The sequence below is a fragment of the Micrasema longulum genome, unplaced genomic scaffold, assembly GCF_059751315.1.
Source record: "Micrasema longulum isolate JH-2025_06_02 unplaced genomic scaffold, ASM5975131v1 h1tg001015l, whole genome shotgun sequence".
Lineage (NCBI taxonomy): Eukaryota > Metazoa > Arthropoda > Insecta > Trichoptera > Brachycentridae > Micrasema > Micrasema longulum.
The window spans coordinates 199,744-225,486 of record NW_028278203.1 but is presented as its reverse complement, the minus strand read 5'-3'; the positions used below and the strand labels follow the sequence as shown (position 1 = coordinate 225,486).

The 25,743-nt window shown below is 37.8% G+C and overlaps 3 protein-coding genes across 3 annotated transcripts in view; 2 read left to right on the top strand and 1 right to left on the bottom strand.

Moving 5' to 3' along the window:
* Dhit (regulator of G protein signaling double hit) overlaps positions 1-25,393 on the bottom strand; it is a 120,432-nt gene extending 95,039 nt beyond the window's left edge. Inside the window, exons 1-2 of the mRNA XM_088232741.1 lie at positions 25,095-25,393; positions 180-329 (exon numbers count right to left, since the gene is read on the bottom strand). The gene's annotated coding sequence lies outside the window, so the exon portion shown is untranslated. The remainder of the gene's footprint in view (positions 1-179; positions 330-25,094) is intronic.
* LOC148277548 (uncharacterized) lies at positions 7,751-10,747 on the top strand. Its single transcript, XM_088232734.1, has one exon. It carries the CDS (start codon positions 7,751-7,753, stop codon positions 10,745-10,747), a length of 2,997 nt encoding a protein of 998 aa, XP_088088860.1.
* On the top strand, positions 10,934-11,476 carry LOC148277547 (uncharacterized). Its single transcript, XM_088232733.1, has one exon. It carries the CDS (start codon positions 10,934-10,936, stop codon positions 11,474-11,476), a length of 543 nt encoding a protein of 180 aa, XP_088088859.1.
* Positions 25,394-25,743: the final 350 nt, after the last annotated feature.

Sequence of the window (25,743 nt, the reverse complement as noted above, 5' to 3'; positions counted from 1 at the left end):
ATAATTAACAGTTTAATCATCAGCTTCTCTTGGAATTATGTGAAGTGATGTTTCTAATATCTGACCCTTAAACATGTTTTTTTAAAACTAATTACAACGAGAAATGTTAACTTTGAATGCCTTACTCGATTATTCTTGTATTTTTTGTGTTATTTATTAATTTTATGTGTTTTTCTTACCTTTCCAAGCGTCCATGTGCGGCTAGGCAGTGGCGTGGGCCGCGGCCGTCCCGCCCCGCCCCCGCGCGCCCCCGCCTCACCGCGCGGCCCCCATGGCCGCCCCCCGCGGGCCCGCGCTCATAGCGCGCCCCGCTCCATCCCGCGGCGGCCCTGAAACCAGACGAGACGGTTCAGACCAGAATGCTGGACACTGGACATGGCAACTGAAATACTGCACATGGATGATGAAATACTGGAAATGAGTGTTGAAATACTGATCATGGGTTTGAAGTACTGGAAGTGACCGTTTAAATACTGCAAAAGGATGATGAAATAAACTTTAATACTCCTATTCGTCGCACTCGACATACTGTATTACTGAGCTACAACAAATGCAACACCAGAGCAGCTCAAAATTCGCTCTTAGGAAGAGCAGTTAGTAACTTTTCTAAAATTGAGAAGATGTACGATTTAGACATCTTTAACGACTCAGCTCTGCTACAAACGGAAGCTGAGTCTTAAAGATTTTAATGTTTAGTATTACTAATGTTATTATTGTTATTATTGGAGCACATAGGGGAATTCGCTTATGTGTGCCCTACTTCAAAGTTTAAAGTTACTGTAATATTAGTATCATTTAGCCTCTTTGAAAATAAACAGAAACAATTAATACTAAACTAGGTACTACCAGAATACACACTACATAAACACCACATCTTATACACATCACTCCATACACCTCACTCCACGCACTACATTTCATACTCACAACAGTAAAAACACAATCACTAGTAAATTCACACAAAGCACAAATTCTTCTTACATCTTGTTGTACTGTTAGATAGTTGTTTCATATATTGTGTTGTGTACGTAATTGGGGCTGTGTTAGGTTTATTTTTTGTTCGTAATATTGTCTAGATTTATATTAACATAGCACTGTGTGCACAACATTAAATTTAAATAAATAAATAAATAAAATGAAATACTGGGCACGAGTGTTAAACTCCTGGTCATGGATTTAAAGCACTGGAAGTAGCTTTTGATGTACCACAAATTGCTGATGAAATACTGGAAACAAGTGTTGAAATACTAGTCACGGATTTGATGGACTGGAAGTGACTTTTTAAAATATTTTTATTTTATTTCGAATACAAACAGATGTACAGGTGGAATCAATATTAATAAAAACTATAAAACATATATATACATAGAAGGGTCTGCCATCCAATTATATTTATTCACTAAATTATACTGCAATAAAGCGACGACGGCTTAAAGTTTAAACTATATAAATAATAAATATACTATGTATTGAAATAAAAGAAATATGGACAAAACAAGGAGATAGTGGGAAGGAAAATAAGGAAATTGATAAGGAGTGGTGAAGGATGAATGTAGGAAAGTATGAGGGGAAAATTGCATTTGATTTAATGATTCAGAGCAAGAAAAGAGACAATACGTCAATTCTCTGTTATTCTGAATCAAGCCTATCAGATCTCTTCTGTACCTGTTAAATATATCGAGACTATTCAAATTCTTGTTAAATGTTTTACATATTCAAAATACTGCCATTGGCTGATGACATGTTGGAAATGGGTGTAGAAATACTGGTGGCAGATTTAAATTACGGGATGTCGCCATTGATATTATGCAGATGGCCGTTGAAATACTGGACACAAGTGTTAAAATACCGGTCGTAGGTCGTGGCTATTTAATTACTGGAAGTGGCTTTTAGAATAATAGTTAAGTATATTGTAATACTGGAATATCTATTGAAATACTAGATGCGCATAACTATTGAAATACTAGTTGTAGCTATGTGAGAACTGGAAGTGGCTATTGAAATAAATACAAGGCTTTTGAAGTTCCGGAACATTTATTGAAATACTGAACGTGACTAATAATAAAACACTTTTATGCGACCAAAATAATAATAAATTTAAAATTCAAAAACGTAATAAAAAACAAAAAATATAGTACGTATAAATATGTAAGTACTCATATACATAAATGATTACATGTATGTATGTATAATATGTCAATATTTAGGATTATTTTAGAACATTAATAATGAAGTTCATATAAAAAAATATGTATATAAATTGAAATATGAATAATTTTTACAAAACTACCTTTAACTTCTTTTTGTACTACTATATTGAGTCATGAAATACAGGGTGTTCTTTAAACCCTGTCACATCCGAAACCACGATGATCAGTATGGGCAAGAAGACATATTAGCATATAAAAAATAAAAAAAAGAACAAAGAATTTTTTTTAAATAAAATATTTGAAAAAACTAATGGTTTCTTACTTCTGCAGGGGAGAAGTGAGGGGAGCGCGGCGCAGTACCAGATTCCCTCTTCCCTTTCCTCGTTTCTCCTCTGCAGAAGTAAGCAACCATTTGCTTTTTTGATATTCTATTTTTTTAAATTTTGTTCGTTCTAAAAAAATATTTTTATGTGCCAATATGTCTTCTTGCTCATACTGATTATCGTGGTTTCGGATGTGACAGGGTTTAATGAACTCCCTGTATATGTAAAAGGGTGTATTTGTGAAAGTTTGTGTGTATTCGTAAGAGAATAAGTGTAGGGGTGTGTTTGTGTGTATTTGTGTCAGAGTAAGTGTTCTGGTTACATGGACTATGTATTCATTCTAGTACCGATAGAAACCATTTAATACCCATTCAACACTCTATTTTGTTTGTCTCCTATTTCACAGTAGCAGCTGCTCGATTGCGGAATAATATACCGACTATTAAATCAAGATTAAAAAGTCACTATATAAATATTTGAGTTTTTCTTTCTTTTTTCCTTCCCATTCCCTCTCCTCTCTTCACAGTATGTAGATTTTTAGTTAAATTTTGTTCACAATTTAAAGATTTTTTTTGACTACTTAAAACATGTCCATGTTTTTTTCTTAAACTCTACGGTTTGGGTAAGTAGGAAGAAATTGCTTTAATGCAACATGCTTTTGTATGTACGTTTATAGACGTCTTAAATAAATAAAATAAAAAAACAAATAAAATAATGATTCCATATAGTTTCTCCCATGAGAGAATAGTTCATACACAGGTAAATAAAGTGTTGGTTTGATTTATTAAAAAAGTTCAATCGGTGGCCTCGAATGTAGTCAATGAGTGGTTCGTGTTTAAGGGATATAATTTTCGCAATAATAGTTCCTGGCGGATTGCAGGAAATACCTCCGTACAGCGCTGTGTTTTATGATGATTAGCAACAGGCAAGTGACTTAATCCACAACGGAATAAATTGTTCGCAGGCCAAGATAAAAATAATTTTAATAAGCATGCTTAAATTGAAGAAATGTACAGCAGAAATATGGCTCAGAAGTCTGAACAATATTATTGTCACTTATTTTTTAAAAAGAAACATTTGCAACGTTTTAAATTGATTTTACTCACTAGGGAGTTATTAAGATCTAAATGTATTGAAAAAGATAGGGAAAACAGTCTGACTTTGTCTGTTTTATGAATCCACCATTCTGCTCATGTTTTAACATTTCTTTAATTCCTAAATCAGATTTTTATAAATTAAATTATAATACTCGAAGGAAGATTGAACAACGACGCTTTGTATAAATTCTCATTGCACTTATCTTTAATGAAAATACTATAAAAAATATTTATGATTGATCGATTTGTGATGGATCGGGTTGTGGTGCCGTGGCTAGTGTCTCGGACTCACGCAAAGGTCCGCGGTTCGAATCCCACTTTACCCCAACTTGATTCCCATTTTCTAATTGTGAGTTATTTACAACTCATTGAAACATTTTTAGGCCATACCTTCAAAATTTTATATTTTGGTAAATCACAAGAACGCAAATAGTTATTTTTTTCAATTAGAAAAAAAAAAAACATTCTGCCCGTGTCATGTGTTATATAAGTAATATTAATACCTAAGTAATACTTGGTTTTTTTTGCACCACAACAGACCAAGAGGCCTAATTACAGTGGTGAATTACATCGCAGAACACCCAGGCTTGAGAAAAATCACAATTATTTTCTTTTGTGTTCTCACCGCGAAACGAACCCGAAACCTTCCGTGTGTAAGTCAAGCACCTTGACCACTACACGAAAGTATTTTTGCTATGTCTAAATCCATGTAAATGGAAACTAAATTCCGAGGAACACATTTTTTGATCATTTAATAACAATTTAAGTAGGCAAAATATTAAAAAGATCTTTGAAATTATACATTTTTTGAGATTCTTCATTTTTTAATGTTTTTATTTATAAAGGAATAACCGCCAAGCCTGTATTAAGAGGCTCGTCAGCAGGTGGGGTAGAGATAATATGAAAGGAGGTAATTAAATACACCACGACACCCAGACCGAATAAGAACAATCTTCTTGGATTCTTCTACGATTCTAGATCTATCTCTGTTTTTTTCTTGCAACTGGCGGGAATCAAAACCCGCGACGCCAGTTGCACAGTTAGCCATCTAACTAACTGCGCCACGGCGCGGCGCCTGTCATTTGAATCTAAACATAACAAACAATATAAGAAATGGATTTTATTTATTATTAATATTTAAAGCATTAACTTTATGGTCAAGCATTTTAACAGTCCTAATCAGTGCATGTGCTTATTAAAATACATGTCGTGTTGGTTTTATATTTTTGTGCAACAACTATGGTGAAGGTGTATAGTGGGTTTTTCATGATGGTTTGCATGTTGGTTTAATTGGTGTCCTGACGAAGAGACGGTTACGTCTCGAAACCGGTAGACACAGAAAAGTCGGTAAGTGGTTATATACAAATATTTAATAATATTTATGTTTTTTTTTTCGCCATATTGTATTTTTTTAAATTTATGTTGTTTATACACTCATCTTTTTATTTTTATACCAACTATACTTCTAAACAATGTTCCTATCATTCATTTCTTTATATTGTAATTTTTTAAATTTATGTTATTTATATACTCATGTTCTTTTTTTATACCAACTTTACTTCTAAACACTGTTCTATATTTTATTGCTTTAAATTGTATTTTTTAAATTTTATGTTGTTTATATACTCATGTTTTCTAGAACTTTCATGTGTATAAGCCTTTTGGGCGTGAAAAATTAATAAAATAAAATAAAAATAATTCAAATAAAATAATTTGCGCATAATGCACTTTCAATAATTGATTAATAAATATATACACTTAAGTCTAAGTATGAACAGGGCTTATGACTTGTCACTGGAAGTAAATATTCTCCCTTCACATACCCGAAAAACCTGTTTTAAAGACCTTGGGTCTTCCTGAATGTTTCACTCATACAAAAGCATTGTTTTTTTGTTATTGTTCATAACACTGCATCGGTTCACCAACTCAGCGTGTGTTGATATTATTAATTTAATACACGTAGACATAATGATCATCAAGTGATGATCTCTGAAATCAGTCATGATCTCCCACTACAACAGTGCTACTAAAAGTGAACTTATTGATACATACTCAATAGATTTAAAATATTCTTTCTAATATATTCGTACATGCAAAATGATACGTCAATCCGTAAACCACTCTCATACACACGTTCGTCTAATAATAATGTCAAAAATTAATAAAATTGAGCGGGAATTTCAAACTCATTATAAAACGAAATAATACAGACTAAAATGGATACTAAGTCGTTGGAACAATAGGCTTCTTTCCCCCTCCGGCAACTACGCGTGGACCGGACCATCTTCTAGGAATTTAGCAAAAACATGTGTTTGCACTTGTGCGATACTGCGACAGTGACTAGTGACTACCGAACATCTACGAAAGCTACCCTTCGGATATTTTTATCTGTTATGCTATCCATAGTGTTGAAGTGCTTTATCTGTTTAGTTTTTTATTGTTTACTTTTTAGCACGAACACTTTACAAATTTATTATTATGCTCAATGTTTGTTTTTGTAAATTTATTGATAATTTTAAGTTGCCAGAATTTCACTCTTCCATGCACTTTGTAGCTGCAAGACGATTAGTAATCTAGTTTCAATAGGTAAATGTTATCAACTATCAAATATCCAAATTTAGTAAATGAGGTCTAGATTTCCAACCGTCCATGCGCTCAGTAGCTGCAAGACTTGTTGTTATCTAACTTCTATTTTTATAAATTTGTTTTTTATTTCATTTTTTTAAATATCACTAAAACTCTAAACTCCATTATCAAATAAAAAAATAGAAATATAAATAGGGGCTAGATTTCTTATTGCCCATGCGCTCTGTAGCTGCAAAACGTGTAATCTAGCGCCTATATTTCATAACTGGAGACGAGAAACAAGAATCCTAACCGTCCGTGCGCTCTGTAGCTGCAAGACGCGCTGGGATATTTATTTATTGTACAGCGCCCTTGAGGTGATTTTCACAAAAACGGCGCTGTGTAAATTATCCAAATATAAATAAATAAACAAGGAAGTTCACAGGCAATGAAATATTTCAGTGCAAAACCATCACTTGCCAAATAAACACTATTTCATAATGTCTACCTTATGTTTGGGAAGTGCTTGGGTGGGTGCCTTAAGGGTAGATTATGATTTCAGAGGGTTAATCGGTTTTCTCCAGAGAGTAGTACCTAGTGTTGGAAGCACAGGATTAGCCTTTACTCAGAACAAGCTAAACAATTTTAACGGTAATCACTTTTCCATTGTTTTGATAGTATTGTTTCCGTTAGAATTACATCATTGTTCCGGACGCGTAAAATCGAATAAATTAAAATAATACAATAATTAGAAAGGATCCCCGGTAAATGTATAGAACTGATGGCTGGGCTCTCAATAAAGATAAAATGGTCACTTTCGAGCCTGGCCTCAGTATTACCGGGGAAAAATAGCTAGGTTAAAATGAATAAAATGTATAAAAATATATTATGTAAATGTCATGTTGCGCGCGTCGCGGCTGCCGACGAAATGGCCCGTACGGGCATTGAGCGCCCGTATTTACGCCACCTGCGGCCGGCGGCATGTAGCGAGTGGCGGGGAAAGATTACCCCCACCACTCCGAGGCAGCCGGCGCGGGTGGGATGGCCGACTCACGGAGCTCGACGCGCACCGCTTTATAAGGCGGTCAAATGGAAATATTAAATCAGTTGAGTTCCTAACTCTGAACAGTTCACACGTGTTTTATTCCGTTCTCCGTCCTGTTCGCCTTCCTGCACTTCGCTCTTCGCTCCGCTCTGCCTGCTGACTGCCTTCGCCTCTCTGCACCACTTGGACCGGGTGGAAAGTCCTTTTCAGGGCTATTGAGGTTGACTTGCGGTCGGCGCAGCTGTGCTCCTACCTTCCGACTTTGTCTTTGGCTCTGTCTGGGAGGGCGGCTTCCCACTTACGCCGGGAAGCTTGACTGCGGCAGACGCGGGTGACGAACCGGCGAAACTTTCATCGTGGTAACGCGTACGTTACATTTGGTCCTTCGAGCCGGATACCGTGAGAAAAGCTACCCCCAGGGATCTGGCACTGTGGCTAGCGAGACTGACCGGTGCAATACCGAATGCGGGTTGCATCGGGATCAGCACGGAACCCGCCCGAGTGGAGAAAAGGCGTACCCAAGAAAGGCACGTGTTTCTCACTCAGGACAAAAAATGCCTGTTCTGCGACATGAGTGGACACGCATTCGGACAATGCCGGAAGTTTCTCCGGAAAACGGTAGAGGAGAGGTGGACAATTGTGCGTGCCAAGTTCGTGTGCTACGGATGCCTAGAACCGGGACACAAAACGACCACCTGTGAAGCGGCGAAGTGCGACGAGTGCCACGGGCGGCATCATCGGTCACTACACCGCGAGAGAGTGGACAGTACGCCGAACGAGCAAGTCTTATTGACAAGGCGAACGGAAGTCCCAGTGACCTTCAAGGTAGTGCCAGTAACCTTGAAGGGCCCGCGTGGGTCAATGGAGATCCACGCACTACTAGACGAGGGTTCATCGGTAACTCTCCTCGAGGAGGATGTCGCCCGTGCAGTGGGCGCCACCGGGGCCTGCGAGGAGTTGAGACTCATCGGTGCCAGTGGGAACACGGACACGCTACAGTCACAGCGTGTATCCGTAATCCTCGTTAAAGGAAACAAAGAATTTGGTGTCCAGGCACAGACGGTGCGGGTCATGGATCTGCCGCACCGCAACCGAAAGAGCACCAAGACACACGGGCCAGGCATCAAGCCGAAGATGTTAATCGGTCTTGATTACGCCACCCTAATGGTATCTACAGGCCCGCCAGTCCTACAAGAGGACGGGCGGCTAACCATCGAGACGGCCCTAGGAGCCGTCACCTACGGCGGGGCTGTGCACCCCGCCTTTGAATTACCCCCAGACGGCCAGGGTGAAAGGGACTTAGCGGAACTGGTAAAGAAGAGCTTCGCCGTTGACTCGCTAGGTGTAACCACCCTGGAACGTTGCCGCGCCGCAGATGTGCGAGCGGCGGAGCTCATGAGCAGCTCAACCACACAACTACCATCCGGACGATGGGAGACCGGTTTACTGTGGGCGAAAGACGGAGATTCTTTGCCCTGCAACCGGCAAGCAGCCATGAAGCGGCTGCACTCCCTGGAAAATAAACTACGGAAGGATCCGATACTGGCGATCGCATATCGCGCCAAGATGGCGGACTACGTTGAAAAGGGATACGCCGTCAAACTAAGCCGCGAGGAGGTAGACGCCCACCATTCGCGCAAATGGTACCTGCCCCACTTCGCGGTGACAAACCCCAACAAGCCTGGCAAGATAAGGGTCGTGTTCGACGCCGCCGCCCAGTTCCAGAGGACGGCGTTGAACGACCATCTACTGACGGGACCTGACCTGCTTTCATCCCTCCTCGGAAACGTGATCCGCTTCAGAGAGGGACGAGTAGCCATCGCGGCCGACATACGGGAGATGTTCCTGCGGATAAGAATCCGGGAAGCCGACCAGCAATCGCAGCGGTTCCTATGGCGGACGAAGGACGGGCAGGAGCCCGACACGTTTGTCTTCGCGTCCATGATGTTTGGAGCGAAGTGCTCACCCAGCAGCGCGCAATTCGTGCGAAACACAGTCGCACGAGCACACGCGAAAGAATTTCCCGCCGCAGCAGAGGCGATCGAGCACAATATGTACATGGATGACTACCTAGACGCCACAGACAGCGAAGAAACAGCTGCAAGCCTGGTACGAGATGTTACCCTCGTACTCGGCAATGGCGGGTTCCGGCTCACCGGGTGGGCTTCAAACAAACCAGATGTCCTGGAAGAAGTAAAGGCCGACGACCGGGCCAATACAGCAGTCACCATAGGGGAAGAAGTAATGACGGAGCGGGTCCTCGGGATCGTATGGGATCCCAAGAGCGACCTATTTATATTTCGGCACGGAGCCGAAAGTGCAGCCATCCCGGAGCGACCCACCAAGCGCGGCATGTTGAGCGCCGCCATGAGTATCTTCGACCCAGTAGGCTTCATTGCGTGCCTCACGATACGGGCGAAGATATTGCTGCAAGCCATCTGGAGGACAAACACAGGTTGGGACCAACCGCTGCAACCGGACCACGCCGAAAAGTGGTTGGAATGGCGCGACCTGCTGGCAGCGAACGGCTGTACAATACCGAGATGCTCGCTGCAAGGGCAGAAAGAACCCGTGACACTGCACGTGTTCTGCGACGCGTCAGAGCAGGCATGCTGCACAGTGGCATACTTTGTGGGGGCCGATACCACAAGTTTCGCAATGGCGAAGTGCAAGGTGGCCCCCCTAAAGCCTCTGTCAGTGCCTAGACTAGAACTCCAGGCAGCGCTACTAGCGGCAAGGATGGCCGCCACCATAAAAAAAGAGAGTCGAGCTCTCATCACCCAAACCGTGTTCTGGACGGACTCGAGCACGGTCCTGTGTTGGCTGCGAACCGACCCACTGCGGTACAGCACGTTCGTCGCAAACAGGCTGGGCGAGATTGACGAGCTCACAGACGTACGGGACTGGAAATGGGTCCCCACCAAGGACAACCCAGCCGACATAGGGACCCGCGACAAGGGCCCACCCGACCTTGCGAGGTCGGGACTATGGTTCGGAGGCCCCGGCTTCCTGAGAAAAGGGGAAGCCGACTGGCCGAAAGAGAAGAAGTTACTACAACAACCGGACGAGAAGACGCTGGAGCGGAAACAACCCCGCCACTTCGTGGGCCACATCAGACGGACGGAGGCCCTACCCCAGGTGCAGCGCTTCTCGTCGTGGACCCGACTCGTCAGGGCGACGGCATGGGTGCTGCGATTCATCGCACGATGCCGCCGCCACGAGTCCCTACCGTCCCCAGGGGGGACCTTTGAACTTCACGCCTCAGAAACACGGGCCGCAGAAATCATGCTGCTGAAGCGGTCCCAGGAGACGGCTTTCGGAGAAGAGCTGGAGCTCCTGAGACGAAAGGCGCCTATCCCGCCGCACAGCCGCCTCCATGCAGCGGCACCCTTCTTAGACAAAGAGGGAGTCATCCGGATGGGAACGCGCATCCAAGCGGCACAGAGCTTCGCAGAGGACTGCAGCGCGCCGCCTATCATGGACGGGACCTGCCCATACACCCGGCTGCTGATCACGCACAGCCACCGGAAGGGTGGCCACCCGGGAGTCGAGGGACGATCGCCCTGAGCGCTACCATCTGCGATCGCGCGCGTGGTGAGGAGTAACAGTGCCTTTCTATGCTGCGGCCGGTGGTGATGGGCATCATCGGCCCGAAGAAGTCAAGCCCGCAGTGCGTGAACGGCGCCTGAGGCCCGACTGGCCTTCAGGACGCCGCCGTTCACGCACTGCGGGCTTGACATCTTCGGGCCGATGATGATCACCAACGGCCGAAGAAAAGAAAAGCGCTATGGGGCACTGTTCACCTGCCTCACCACACGCGCGATCCACCTGGAGCTAGCGTCGTCCCTCGAAAGCGACTCCGCCATAATGGCCATAAGAAGGATGGCCGCCCGCAGAGGCTGCCCACACGCGTTATACTCGGACAACGCTACCAACTTCAGGGGAGCGGACAAAGAGCTGAAACAGGCCGTAGACGAGCTCCTGGCGGACCCCAGAATGCTCGCCGAACTTACAGTTCGCAAAATTGAGTGGAAATTCATTCCGCCCTCATCACCTCATATGGGGGGAGCGTGGGAAAGACTCGTGAGATCTGTAAAACGAGCCCTCCACGCAACCCTCAACGAGCAGGCTCCAAGAGAGGAGACCCTCAAAACCATATTGGCTGAAGCAGAGTACACCGTGAACAATCACCCGCTCACGCATGTGTCAACCAAGCCCAACGACGAAGCACCGCTGACCCCGAACCACTTCTTGCCTCGGGTCAGCCAATACACAGCCAACTCTGGCATATTATAACAAAAAGGAAGAAGGGGCCTGCCTTCATAAGCAATGGAGGATCGCCCAGAAAATGGCCGACATGTTTGGCGCCGATGGCTGAAGGAGTACCTTCCCACCTTGGCGCACAGGAAGAAATGGCGCGAGCCCGCGCCTCCAATACAGGTCGGGGACCTCGCGCTCATCATGGACCCAAATCTGCCGCGGAATTCTTGGCCTCGCGGCAGAGTCACCCGTGCAGAACCAGCAGCTGACGGACAAGTACGAGTCGTCGAGGTGCGGACCACCAACGGCCACCTACACCAGACCAGCGGTGAAGATCGCCGTACTAATGAAGGAAGAGGAACAACGCGCCCAGCAGGAAAATAGTACAGACTAGCTGCACGGGGGGAGTGTTCCGGACGCGTAAAATCGAATAAATTAAATAATACAATAATTAGAAAGGATCCCCGGTAAATGTATAGAACTGATGGCTGGGCTCTCAATAAAGATAAAATGGTCACTTTCGAGCCTGGCCTCAGTATTACCGGGAAAAATAGCTAGGTAAAATGAATAAAATGTATAAAAATATATTATGTAAATGTCATGTTGCGCGCGTCGCGGCTGCCGACGGAAATGGCCCGTACGGGCATTGAGCGCCCGTATTTACGCCACCTGCGGCCGGCGGCATGTAGCGAGTGGCGGGGAAAGATTACCCCCACCACTCCGAGGCAGCCGGCGCGGGTGGGATGGCCGACTCACGGAGCTCGACGCGCACCGCTTTATAAGGCGGTCAAATGGAAATATTAAATCAGTTGAGTTCCTAACTCTGAACAGTTCACACGTGTTTTATTCCGTTCTCCGTCCTGTTCGCCTTCCTGCACTTCGCTCTTCGCTCCGCTCTGCCTGCTGACTGCCTTCGCCTCTCTGCACCACTTGGACCGGGTGGAAAGTCCTTTTCAGGGCTATTGAGGTTGACTTGCGGTCGGCGCAGCTGTGCTCCTACCTTCCGACTTTGTCTTTGGCTCTGTCTGGGAGGGCGGCTTCCCACTTACGCCGGGAAGCTTGACTGCGGCAGACGCGGGTGACGAACCGGCGAAACTTTCATCGTGGTAACGCGTACGTTACAATCATCATTGAGCTTATATATATTTTTTTAATCACTTTTATTATTCATTATTTTATATTAGTTTTTCTTGTACTGGTTACACCGAATACTCGCCTATGTTCGAAGCAAAGGAACGCAAAGCGTTCGGTAACTCAATCACAAATAACTATCGACGTGATAACAATTTATCTCCATGGTCGTTTATTGTATTCGCGATCACAATAGAACATCCGTGAACACCTAATATTAAATGTCAAAATATTTACGTTTCGCGACGTATAATCCTGCTGCGCAATCACATATTTGAATTTCACCGGTGTAAATATGGAAGATATTCCAAAACTGATATTTTTATTTATTTAATATTTATCATGCTATTTATTGCGTTTAGCCGGCGGTTGGCAAGCCAAATGTCAAGAAAAGCAGTCGCCATGGTAATTATAATTTTATTTTCACTTTTTTGTCTAAGATACTCCTTACTTTTTCAATAAATTGTATTATTTTTTATAGTAAACGCCGATTTTTCCCCAATGAACTGTATTTATTTACGAGGAAAACAAACCGACTGGAGCGTTGACTTATAGATTACCCACGCGTTGACTTATGACTGCGATAACTTAAGCATGTTCATTATTCATATTTATATTTATTTCAACAAAGAGGGAAAACATTATTAAGAAGGGAATATGGACGTCTAGGCATTTACAGGGCTTATGACCTGTCATTGGCTGGTTAAAGTAGCCACATTACACACTGTGTAATATTCACCATCCTGCCCATGTTTAAACCAACTTCCATAATGCAGAATGGTGAATGTTACACAGTGTGTAAAGTGGCCACTTAAACCAGCCAATGACAGGTCATAAGCCCTGTAAATGCCTAGACGTCCATATTCCCCTCTTAATAATGTTTTCCCTCTCTGTTAAAATAAATTTAAATATGAATAACTCCCTAGGGAGGAAATCCAGCCAGTCTGCAAGCATTTGGACATACTCGAACATTGTTGGATATTCATTATTGTTCACTGTTATCGCTCAAATGCTGCGCATGTTTTAAACACGACTATAGTTATTTGTGTTTTAATTTATGTAACTTCAAATGCACTCAAAGTTAAAACAGTGTAAGCGAAGAGCTAGTCTCTTTTTTGAAAAGTTGCAACTTTAATATAACAAAACAAAAGCAAAGACTGATAATAACAGAAAAGAATTAACTTGTATCATTTTACGTAACCACATTAATCAATAGAATAAACGAAAATATAAAAATGATTGAATTGAAGTAACTGTTCACATTTCATTGTAATACGGGCGCAGAACCCAGGGGTGGTATTAATTACATAGATACGTAAGGTGAAAATCTTTAAAAAAGAAATCGAGAGGAGAAACGTCTGCCTCGTAGTGTAGTGGTTCACATTTCACCTACCATGCATGAGGTCGCAAGGGAGGACGTAAATAATTGGTTTTGAAGGTAGTCCTACGCTGCAATATTTCATTGTTCATTTTCTAGCTTCTGAAACGTAATCACTTCAATTATAATAATAAAAATACGTATATAATTTTATTCCACTTTTATTCATAGATTTTTACAAGTAACCGGGTTTCGTCGTGACTGACATCGTCAGACTGGTGGGAGACTAAACAAATTTCTAGGGGTTGTAAATCATGTTTTTATATAATTATGGAAATAAAAGAGTTTAAATTAAAATAATGAAAAAATTAAAATAATATAAATATATATAAATAAATAAAATAATCACTTAACTACCCCCGGACCGGGGACATGGCTGTCGATGGGACTACCAACCCCCTGTTATAGTTTTAATAAAATTTAAATACATTTTATTCAAATAAATTTTCATTTAAAAACTTCATTAAATTATATCATTTACACCTGTTTCTATTAAATGCATTAAAACAAAACTTAAATTAATACAATTGTTATTATCTTATACTTAAATTATTTTAATTTAAACTCCTTTATTTTCATAATTATATAAAATCATGATTTACAACCTCTGCTTGCAATTGTTTATAACATAGAAATTTGTTTAGTTTCCCACCAGTCTGACGATGTCGGTCATGGCAAGACCCGGTATTTTTTTAAAAATATAAGTGGCATAAAACTGTTTACATATAATAATTAAAATGCTGATCCACGAAGAAATATCAGTAGAAAAACTCAATCTAGTATTAACTTTACTTTTTTTTTCTAAGTATCGAAATGTGACGCAATTAGAGTGCCAATGCAGCGCCCTATGCACCATTGGGTTCGGATATGAATAGGGGAATATGATGCTTCTTCGGGTAAGATTCCTGACAAGTTTGAGAGATCCAGAAATATATTTATTTGCTAAGACTGGCGCCTGAAGCATACATAGGTTTGTTTACCTTATTTTTATATAAAATGATTGAGATACGCTGTATTTGGTGTTATAATGTGGTTCCTTATGCACCATCGGGTGCTGATAAGGGTTTGTTGATGAAGATATTGATGTAAAAAAAATATGCCTTCTAATCTCCTCATTTTTGTATTTAGAAAGTAGATAAAATTATTCGCGATAGGATCCTTTTTCCCGTAGGGCAATGTACCGGCAGTTAATATTGCCTATCTGTCGATAAAAATAGATTTTTTTAGTGCCTATGCCTGAGAGCAATACAAAGATTAAGTAGTCGTCTATTTGTGTTATCACCTGTTATCACCTACAAACGCGCTATTTTGTATTCACACACGGTGATTTGTTCCGCGTACTAGATATGCGATGGTTTGTTCAGTTGCGTTCAAAATGTTACACAATAAACTATTTAAAAATAACGCGACTTAAATGGAAGAATAATTATGACATTAATTAAACGACTAAGGGCCACAAAAAATGAATGAGGAAGCTTAGTGTTTTTTTAATATTTTTTATTGGTTAATAAACTGCCAAACTTGGGTCAAAAAATATGTTTTTAAATTTAATGTATCGTATTATCTGCGCTTTAATTTTTACACGTTTTGTAAGTTTGAAATTACTCCGCATGTGACGTCACAAGTTTTGCCGATTTGTGAGTTGGCTTCCCGGAAACCGGAAATCTATCACCACACTCTATCACTAGTTATCCGTGTGAACTTGGAATTTTATTTTATTTTATTAACATATACAGCTTCGTGGTGTAATGGTCAGCGCGTAAGCCTACTATGCAAGAAATCTCGGGTTCGATTCCCGACATGATGATTTGAAATATTAATTTGAAAGTGTTTTCACTTTAGAATATTTCTGAACCTGAAGCGTAAGACTAATCATCTTACCTTCACGTAACAAAAAGGATCAAGATACGTTGCGGTTGGTCTACCAATGCAGTGCCCTATGCACCATTAGGTGCGGAAAAGGAATGAAAATGATTATGAACATATACGGCAAAAATTATAATATACTTTTTACCTAAATTTAGAAACAAAAATTAAACCTAAAAATTATATAACACCTTCAGTAGAATTATATTATTTATTGTTTCAGCATTTACTTTGTGGAAAAACATTTATTATTTATTTACAATGAAACACTTTGTAGTTTTTTATATTTACACCTGATGATGGGTAATTTAGAATACCTGAAACTAGTTGTTTTATAATACACTAAACTCTTATATGGTAAAAATTACAAAGTGTTTTTTTTTTAAATAAATTCATTCAGTAGAAGTTTAAAACATTTTTTTAAATGTGAAAATCAAATTAAATAACATTTTTTTTTTTAAGGATTAATGTAACAAGAAAATCCTAAAGCACTGTTTCATAAATATAATAATTATACTAGATGTTTAATTACCATTCTCCATCTTTGAAAAAGTTCAATAGGTTTGTTCTATAATAAAAATACCCTAATTTTCAAAAATCTTACAGGTGTAATTAAATTAAACGCTCTAATTTTTACCAAACGTAAGAAAACATATTTTTATCCATTTTCTGGTAGCACTAAACTTCCTCATTTAAATCATTATTGTGATTCATCAAAATTATTTTTGTCTTTCGTACTCAAGCCACAAGCCCATTTTGACAAAAACGCTTTAATTATTTAACCTTAATCATTTTAAAACACAACTTTTTGTTATGAATCCAACCGGGACCCGAAGCATAGTATGTAAACTACATAATAAGGCGGAATTATTATTACTCGATATCATTTTTCAGGATGATTCAGATGTCGCCATGCTTGAGGTCCTAGGTTTGATTTCTGGTAGGGTTGATAAAAAATATTTGTTTTAAAAGTGGTTCTACGCAATATTTTATTGATCTGGCATTTTTTTTTCTTCAATGAAACAAAATGACTTACATAATGAGAACCAATGTAGTGCCCAATAAGTAAATGATGATAATGATAAATGTAATCACAATTCGTTGGATAATTACTACAACAAGATATCTCCATAATCAGCATTTTTTAATTACTCTCAGAGTTAAAAACTCCCTAATTTAGTACTCACTATTATTTGGCATATTATTTATTACTCTCATTTCTTACTAAAGTATAGAGCCCGTCGACATTGTTGAAACACATAGAGTAATGTCACTTGCACTCGACCATATCTCTTCATGGACAAAAAAACATGGACTTCTCATAAATCCAACAAAAACCCAAATTGTACTTGTTGGTAGTAAACAAATGTATTCAAAAGTGAATTTTTCTACACTTCCTCTTTTCAAAATAGATGGTACAGAAATTCCATTCATGACTTCAGTCAAAAACTTAGGTATTATCATTCATAAGCATTTAGAGTGGCACGATCAGGTTAACGAAGTTAGTCGTAAACTTTATAGCAGTTTGCACTCAATTAAAAGATTACAGAATTTCTTGCCAATTAATGTTAAGCAAAAAATAGTCCAGAGCTTACTTCTTCCACTCCTTGACTACGTGGATGTATGTTATCCAGATGCCAACTCTGAATTGCTTGATAAGTTAGAACGATTGCAGAATATTTGTATTCGTCATATCTTTAATCTTCGCAAATTTGACCACATAACCGAGTATCGCACGCAACTACACTGGCTCAGTATCAGGCATAGAAGAAACATTCACATTCTATCACTTCTTCACAATATTTTAAATAATCCCACTTCGCCTGTTTATCTGAGAGAGCTCATCCAACCTCTTTCACAACACGGACTATCTCTTCGTTCTAGTAACGAGAGAACCCTTTTAATACCCTGTCATCGCTCTAATTTTTTTGCCTCCTCTTTCACAGTAGTAGCTGCTCGATTGTGGAATAATCTACCCACTAATGTTAGAGACGCTCCTTCTTTATTTACATTTAAGTCAAGATTGAAATGTCACTATCTAAATATTTAAATTGTTCCTTTATCCTTCTTCTTTCCTTCCCATCCCCTCTCCTCTCTTCATTGTATAGTGTTAATTTTGAATTCTTTAATTAATCTTTGTTTTTAATTTTTGTATGAAATTCAATTCTTGATTCAAAATTGTAAGATTCAATATGTCCATGTATTTATTATTTATAATTTTCTCAAACTGAACGGTTTGGGTAGGTAGGAAGAAATTGCCTTAAGGCAATATGCCCGCCCTTATATGTATATTTATTGTACATGTATATAAAGTGTCAAATAATAAAAAATAGAGTAAGTGAGAAACTATATCTTAATTATCATTTCAATAATGTTTTTTAAATTTTTTTATTGATTTCAGTGATACTATTATTTTGTATACTCGTATTTGATTACGTATGAATCTAAATTTGTATAATTTGTATTTTAATATTTTTATTTGATTTTTTTTTGCATTTTCTTCTTTGGAATTTGATTATTTATTATTTATACTTTGTTTTTCTGGATTGTTATTCTATTGCATCACATGTCATTATAATTTAATTCAATAGATTTTACTATGTACTTTAAATTGTTAATTATTATGGCTTGACACGGGCACAGCCTAAAAAGTTTATTAATATTTCAAAGAATGTAATTTTAAATGAATAAATTAAACACTCAAACCAGCCAATGACAGTCGTAAGCCCTGTAAATACCTGAACTTCCACATTCCCTTCTCGAAATTGTTTTTCTTCTTCGTTGCAACAAATTTAGATCTATTTTATAAAAAAATTCACCGGTAAACATGACATAATGTACAATATCCATAACAATGATTTTGTCCCAAAAAAATGAATAAATGCCACTATATGGCACTGACAGACGTGGCGCAGTTGGTTAGACGGCTTACTGTGAGAGTGGCATCGCGGGTTCGATTCCCGCCAGTTGCAAGAAAGAAATCCAAGAAAGATTTTTTCTCAATTGGTCTGGGTGTTGTGGTGTATTTTTCATTGCTTCTTTTCTTGAAATAGAGGCATAGCGGGTTATTCATTTTTAAAAAAACCGGAAAATAAGTTAAGTCTGAGAATCTCTGGCTTAGACCAACTATTTACAATGTTATTGTTTTGTGATTTATGTAAAATTCTTCACAATAACCTATTTATATAAATGCGGAAGTGATGGATACGCAACCTTCATGTTGTATAATGTATATGTTTTGAGAATTTGTTGACATAGGGGCTCAAAGAAATATTTCAACAAAAACAATTTTGATTTATTTGAAACGTAATATATGAAATATGCATACTAAATAGTCGCTGGGTTCGGACGGATAAAGAATACAATTATTTACGATGAATACATTATTTGTCTGGTGGAGTGGTGGTCACGGTTCTGGCTCTCCTGATCGGACTTGTTTCTCCCGGTTTACTAACAAGCTAATTTAATTATATTAAAAAAAAAAAAAATGAGTATAAAATTACAAAATATAATAAATAGTTGGTACATACGTAATGAATAAAAATGTGTCTACTTCTCTAACTCTTGACGGGTGCTTTTGACTCTCGTGTAAAAATATTGAAAAAGGAAATCGACTAGAAATTAGTACATGCCTGCCATTGTTAAAATCTCAGGTTCGATTCCTGACAGGGTCAACCTAAAATATGTATTCGAAGGAGTGATTTTCAAAGTTATATTTAGGGTATTTTTTAAATTTATGAATAAAACTTGGAGGATCCAAAGAGTATGAACGCGATAGCCTCTGTCCATCTCTCCTCTCATTAATCTGCATAGAAATTATAAACTTAAAAATAAATTAGTTTTTTTTTCTATGCACAATTTGTTCATAAAGTTAAAACAAATTTTGTGTGCGAAAATGTGTATATTTGAATAAAAGTAATACTGCTTTACCGCAGTAATTTTTTTGCTTATTAAAAAAATATAGCACAAAAACAACATGAAACCTATTGCAAATCTCACAACCCAACGAAAAATAAAATTAATTTGTGATACGATTAAAAATAAACATTATGAAACTTGCACGAATGATTCATAGTATTATCATAATCAACATTGTGGTTATGATATTAAATATTTTTATGTAAAACAATATAATTATTAAATCGTTTCCCTATTCGCACCAAATATATTATCTTTTAGAATTTGTTTTAAAAAGATCTCCGAGATATGTCCATTTTTGTTTTAATTGTGTTCAAATAAATGTATTTTTATTTTTATCTGATAATCTTTAATTGTATTTATCCCAGAATGAGTTTGCTAACTCACGGGAATACAATTATGTTTTGTACATTTTTGTATTTTGAAATAAAAAATAAATAAAAAAATTGTGTATATGGCACTAAATTGGATCACCAACCGAATTGTGTCTAAATACTTTTTTTCCATTAGATGAAGGTAAGATGATTAGTCTTACGCTTCAGGTGCTAGTTTAAAGACTTTAAAGTTTTAGTGTAAATCGCCTTTCCAAAAAAATACTTTATGTCGACCATGTCGTGAATCGAACCCAAGACCTCTTGCATGGTAGGCAAAAGCGTTGACCGTTATTATTTGAACATTTAAAATGGTATTTGACTCTTTTGTCAATTGTTAATGTTTTCCAATTCCCATTACTATAGATAGATTAAATAACGCCATTTTCGTAAAATGATACTTTAAAATACGAACGTGTTTATTTTGATCTAAATTGTAAGGACAGAGAGGGTAAACATTTTTGCGAGGGTAATATGGATGGCTAGGCATTAACAGGGCTTATTTTGTTTCGTTGTTTTTTTTGCACCACAACAGGCCAGGAAGCCCAATTACAGTGGTGAATTCCATCGCAAAACAACCCAGGCTTGAGAAAAATCACTTTGAATTTTTGTGTTCTCACCGGGAATCGAACCCGGAACCTTCCGTGAGTGAGTCAAGCGTCTTGACCGCTACACCACGGAGGCCGCCATGACCTGTTATTGGCTGGTTTAAATTGCCACTTTACTTGTTTGTGGCTTTTGTTTGCTGAGATAAAACACAAATACACACAAACATATCTCGTCACTTACTCTCATACAAACACACCTTTTTGTTGTAATACAATTTAATTTGCATAATTTTTATCTAGAAACTTCGCTGGTCTGTCTTTAAACTGTATCTTTTTTATGTTATTTTACCATTGTCGACTGTTGTTTCTGTAAAATAAATATTAAAAAAAAAAATTAAAAAATATTTCGAGTGATGCAAGAATTGCAGTGCCTTAAGCATCATAACTTCAGGCTGGTTCTTGAATTTGTAATACAACGGTTGCACGGCGTCTATCATAAACCCTATGATAAATTATTTCATTTAAATTATTTATTGACAATTCTTGATGGAATTCCATTGTAATGATGTAATAACGTATATTTATATTGTTAGACTGAAAACACCCTAGCTTTTTCAGTGCATTTTTTCAGGAATGTGTAAATTTTACTCAGTTAAGTAAGATGTAAATACTTTACCCGTTTTTTTTAGCTCAAATAGACACCAAATGGAGCACTGGATATATTTATTATTTTAGATAAAAACACCTATCCATCACAAGTCGATAGCTAAGTGGAGTTTAGCGCTCACTAAATAGATTCTTCAAGTTGAGACCAAATACAACAGTCTGAAGATGCCCATTAGAAGGTGAAAGCACTAATTGGTCAAAATAAATATGTCGAAGTGTACCAAGTATTTTTAAATTAATAACTTATATGTAAATATAAGTTATTACATTACTATAATACATTAATAAAAATGAATTCTTAAATAATGCCTCAATGTCTTTCATCTTTTCCATCTGAGAAATAGTTTCAATCTATGTTTTTGGTTATGTTTTTTGAGTAAGTTATGTTTGTTGTGCTACTATAGTTTTAAGAAATTGTTTTTGTTTATTTGGATACGTTTATTTATGTAAATTGTTTGTGTAAATACATATTTTTTAATAAAAAAAACACAGGTATTGAGGGGATCCTGAGGGGTGGGGACGACGTGTTGGCCTCTGTCCATACATCCTCCTCCCCCCTTAATCTGCATAGAGTTTGTATTCCTTAGGAATATTTATAATAACTTTCCTCTATGCGCAGCTGACAGAGAGTTCCTCAGTACTCTATAACAGCTTCGGGTGGATGGTGGGCTTAAGGATCTCCCCTCAATGTTTCAATCAATGAATGTACTGGATATTGTAAAACATTTTTTCGGTTATTGAGTCATTGACATATTTCTGGCCATGCGGTTACAAAAAGAGATCCCAGCAGAATGCTTGTACGAAGTTTCCATGTAATTTGAATAATTTTATGGCAAAAACACGTTCTAATTTCACTCTAAGAAATTTCCCTTTTGCGGCCCCAAGAGTGTTAGTGTCTTAAATGAACATCCAAAGTTTTCCAAAACGAAAGCCGTTTTCAGGAGAAGTGTACAAGTTTGAATTTTGTCCAAAGGAAGAGACCATTGCTGGTGACTGCTGCGAGACATTGCATAGATGTATATACTACTAGCGGACCCGACAGACGTTGTCCTGTCCAAACGTTCGCTTGCCTGCTATTAGCTGGTTCAGCAAACGCGAAATCTCGAAAAACCCCAATTTTGAATAAACTATATACTAAGTGACATTTGACATTGAGATCGCAGCGCCACCTACCGGAAATAATTGTGAATCTAAACCATCCAGGGACCCACTCAAACCAAAACCCTGGTATATCGATAAATAAAACATTTATGCTCCTAACTTTTTGTTACAGATTAGATTGAAGATTTTAATATCTACGAACATGCACAGCGCAAAGATCTACATTTTGCTGAAAACGTCAAGTAAATCGGTTAAGCCGTTTAGGAGGAGTTCAGAGATATCACACGTACAGTAGAATTGTATACATAAATATTAAGAGTGTTGTCCAGATGTTAATTAAGGTTTAAATTTATGTAATAATTATTGTTTTTAGTATTCTTTAATAATACGCATGCTTCCACTTTCCATAATGTCGTATCCCAACTTAATACAGGGCTCTTAAACAATAAACAATAAACAATACATCCGACATTGGTATAATAATCACAATTTGTTATCAACAATATTTTGAGCTTGTCCAAATTTTTGTAGATAAGGACTGGATTTGACTCCCCGGGGAGCTGTTTATATTAACATATTACAACAGAGATAAAAAACATTTAAGAGAAGGTAATATAGAAGTCTAGGTATCTACCGGGCTTATGACCTGTCAATAGCTGGTTTAAGTGGCCTCTTTACACACTGTGTATCATTCACCATTCTGCCTATATTTATTTATTTATTTATTTATTCACACTCTTTATCAAAATACAATTCCATGTTCACTTTGCCCAGCTAACAAGGGTACATACCCCGTTCCAAGCTAGGCAATTACATTTTAATATATTATAATAGTTAACAAATTAATATAGAGCACAGACAAACAAAATATAAACTTATTCGGATACACATTTTGATTCATATACATACAGACATACACATATGTACACACATATATATAAATATACACATATATACACATGTACATACACACACACGTACATACACCCATGCGCATACACATACATACATTCATAAAAACATAGACAACACATCTCTATTCTTTGAACATCTCTATTCCTTCAATTATTTCATCTGTTGATGTTTGTGAAGTTAAAGAGCTGAAACCTTTATTTATGCAGGTGAGATTCATCTAATTGAATTATTTCACCTATATACTAGGCAACGCCTGAAAATGTTATTTTTTCAATTTCTAATTAGATGAATCTCACCCGCATAAATAAAAGTTTCAGCTCTTTAACTTCACAAACATCAACAGATGAAATAATTGAAAGAATAGAGATGTTCAAATATAGGCAGAATGGTGAATGTTACACAGTGCCCTGTAGATGCCTAGGCTTCTATATTACCTTCTCTAAAATTTTCTACATCTCCGTTGTAATATGTTAACAATTTGTTATATTTAGATATTGTTTATCAATTGTATGTGAACGCAACACGCACAAATATGTTTTAAAAAAGTTCATATGCACATATATATATATGTTAGGGATACGTTATTATTTTTTTGTAATGTGTATCTTTACATAAATAAATAAATATAAATTAAAATACTTACTTATCATGCAATTCAGCTGTTTTAACCTAATCTGAGTTCTCTTACTTGCACATACACATTTATACACCGAAACCCAGAAACATAATAACATATACACGTACACAAATATCTATATGCAGACCTTTCAAATATGTAATAAACTTTACAAATAAATAATTAAAATGTGCGTGCTTACACAAACAAAAATTGTTCGTCAACTTGGTTCACCGACAAACACTAACACGTTAACTAAGGGTTATTACTAAACATTTTAATACCAGTACGTAGTCATGCTTTTCATTACCTGCCCATTTTTTAATGTGACAATAATTTCAATAGAGTAATTAAATAAACGCCTTTGTTTTCTATTAAAATAAATTGACACGTTATTCTCTTTCTAAATGCATCTCAGTTTTAAGGAAATATTGCATTGCCCTCTTAAAAAAAGAGATAACAAATCCCGAAAAACTTGCAAATATTCATGTGACAAAGAGACGGAAGGAATGGGACTAAATACGAATTAAAGTGATCTTACAGCATTTTCAATCTGTTCATTTAGGATATTACCTTTTGATGTTACATATTATTCGCTTATAATATGTCTATTTAATTTTACGCCATTCCTGTCTCCATATAAAATATTTCCTGTAAAACTGATAACAAAACGCTGTTCAATTAATAAATAAAATAAAAATAAATACATAACTTCTCAAATATTGAATTAGTGTAATGTAATTTAGCGCGCAATGTTGTAGATGTTCGATCGAGTGGCTTTGTTCTACATTTTATTTATTTATATCTTTGTTTATTTTATTTTATAAGAACACTTTAGGCGTATAATATGATATGTCTTTTTACGAGAAAAAATAATTGCTTTTGATTTACTTTCAATTTTATGCTTTTTCTGTGATGTTTTTTGTATTCTTTTTTAAGTTAAGTAATAAAATATTTTTCTGTAAAAGCGTTGAACAGTATTTGTTTAGCTTTCAATATTGGATGATCTGAAAGCGAAGTACGCAAGTCTCGTTTCATAATTTCATCGTACGGAGAACAAGACTAAAAACACCCTAGCTTTTTCAGTGCATTTTTTCAGGAATGTGTAAATTTTACTTAGTTAAGTAAGATGAAAATACTTTACCCGTTTATTTTAGCTCAAATAGACACCAAATGGAGCACTGGATATATTTATTATTTTAGATAAAAACACCTATCCGTCACAAGTCGATAGCTAAGTGGAGTTTAGCGCTCACTAAATAGATTCTTCAAGTTAAGACCAAATACACCTTGATAAACTGGCACTTGTAACACACACAAATTTCCTGATTATCGACGGACTTCGCGGGCGGCCGACATCGTTATTTCTCTGTCCAAAAATGGGTTTGTTTCGATACGATTTGGTCGTGTCGTGCCGTGGTCGCGCACGGGTTTACACTGGGTTGTTACACCCATCAAAAAGGTCTCTCCCGGCCTTGTCATGCGTGCTGGCGTGCTCGCAATGCGCGTGCGCGAGGAAAATGGCGGAGGCGCACGCGCGCGCGGGAAACAGACGCAGCGCGTCCCGCGCTTTCTAAAGCTTTTCGCCATTACGTTCAGACTTTTGTCCATTGATCTCGTTGGGCGGCATTCTTTTGTACTACCGAACGCGACCGAATAGAGATAATACAAAAAATATGATAGGTAGTAAAAGAGAACCGACAAAATATTATGTTTTCCTCAGTAAATATCAAAATATCACAAACTAAGTTTTTTTTTCCAATATTATTGTCATAAATAACTTGTAAAGCGCC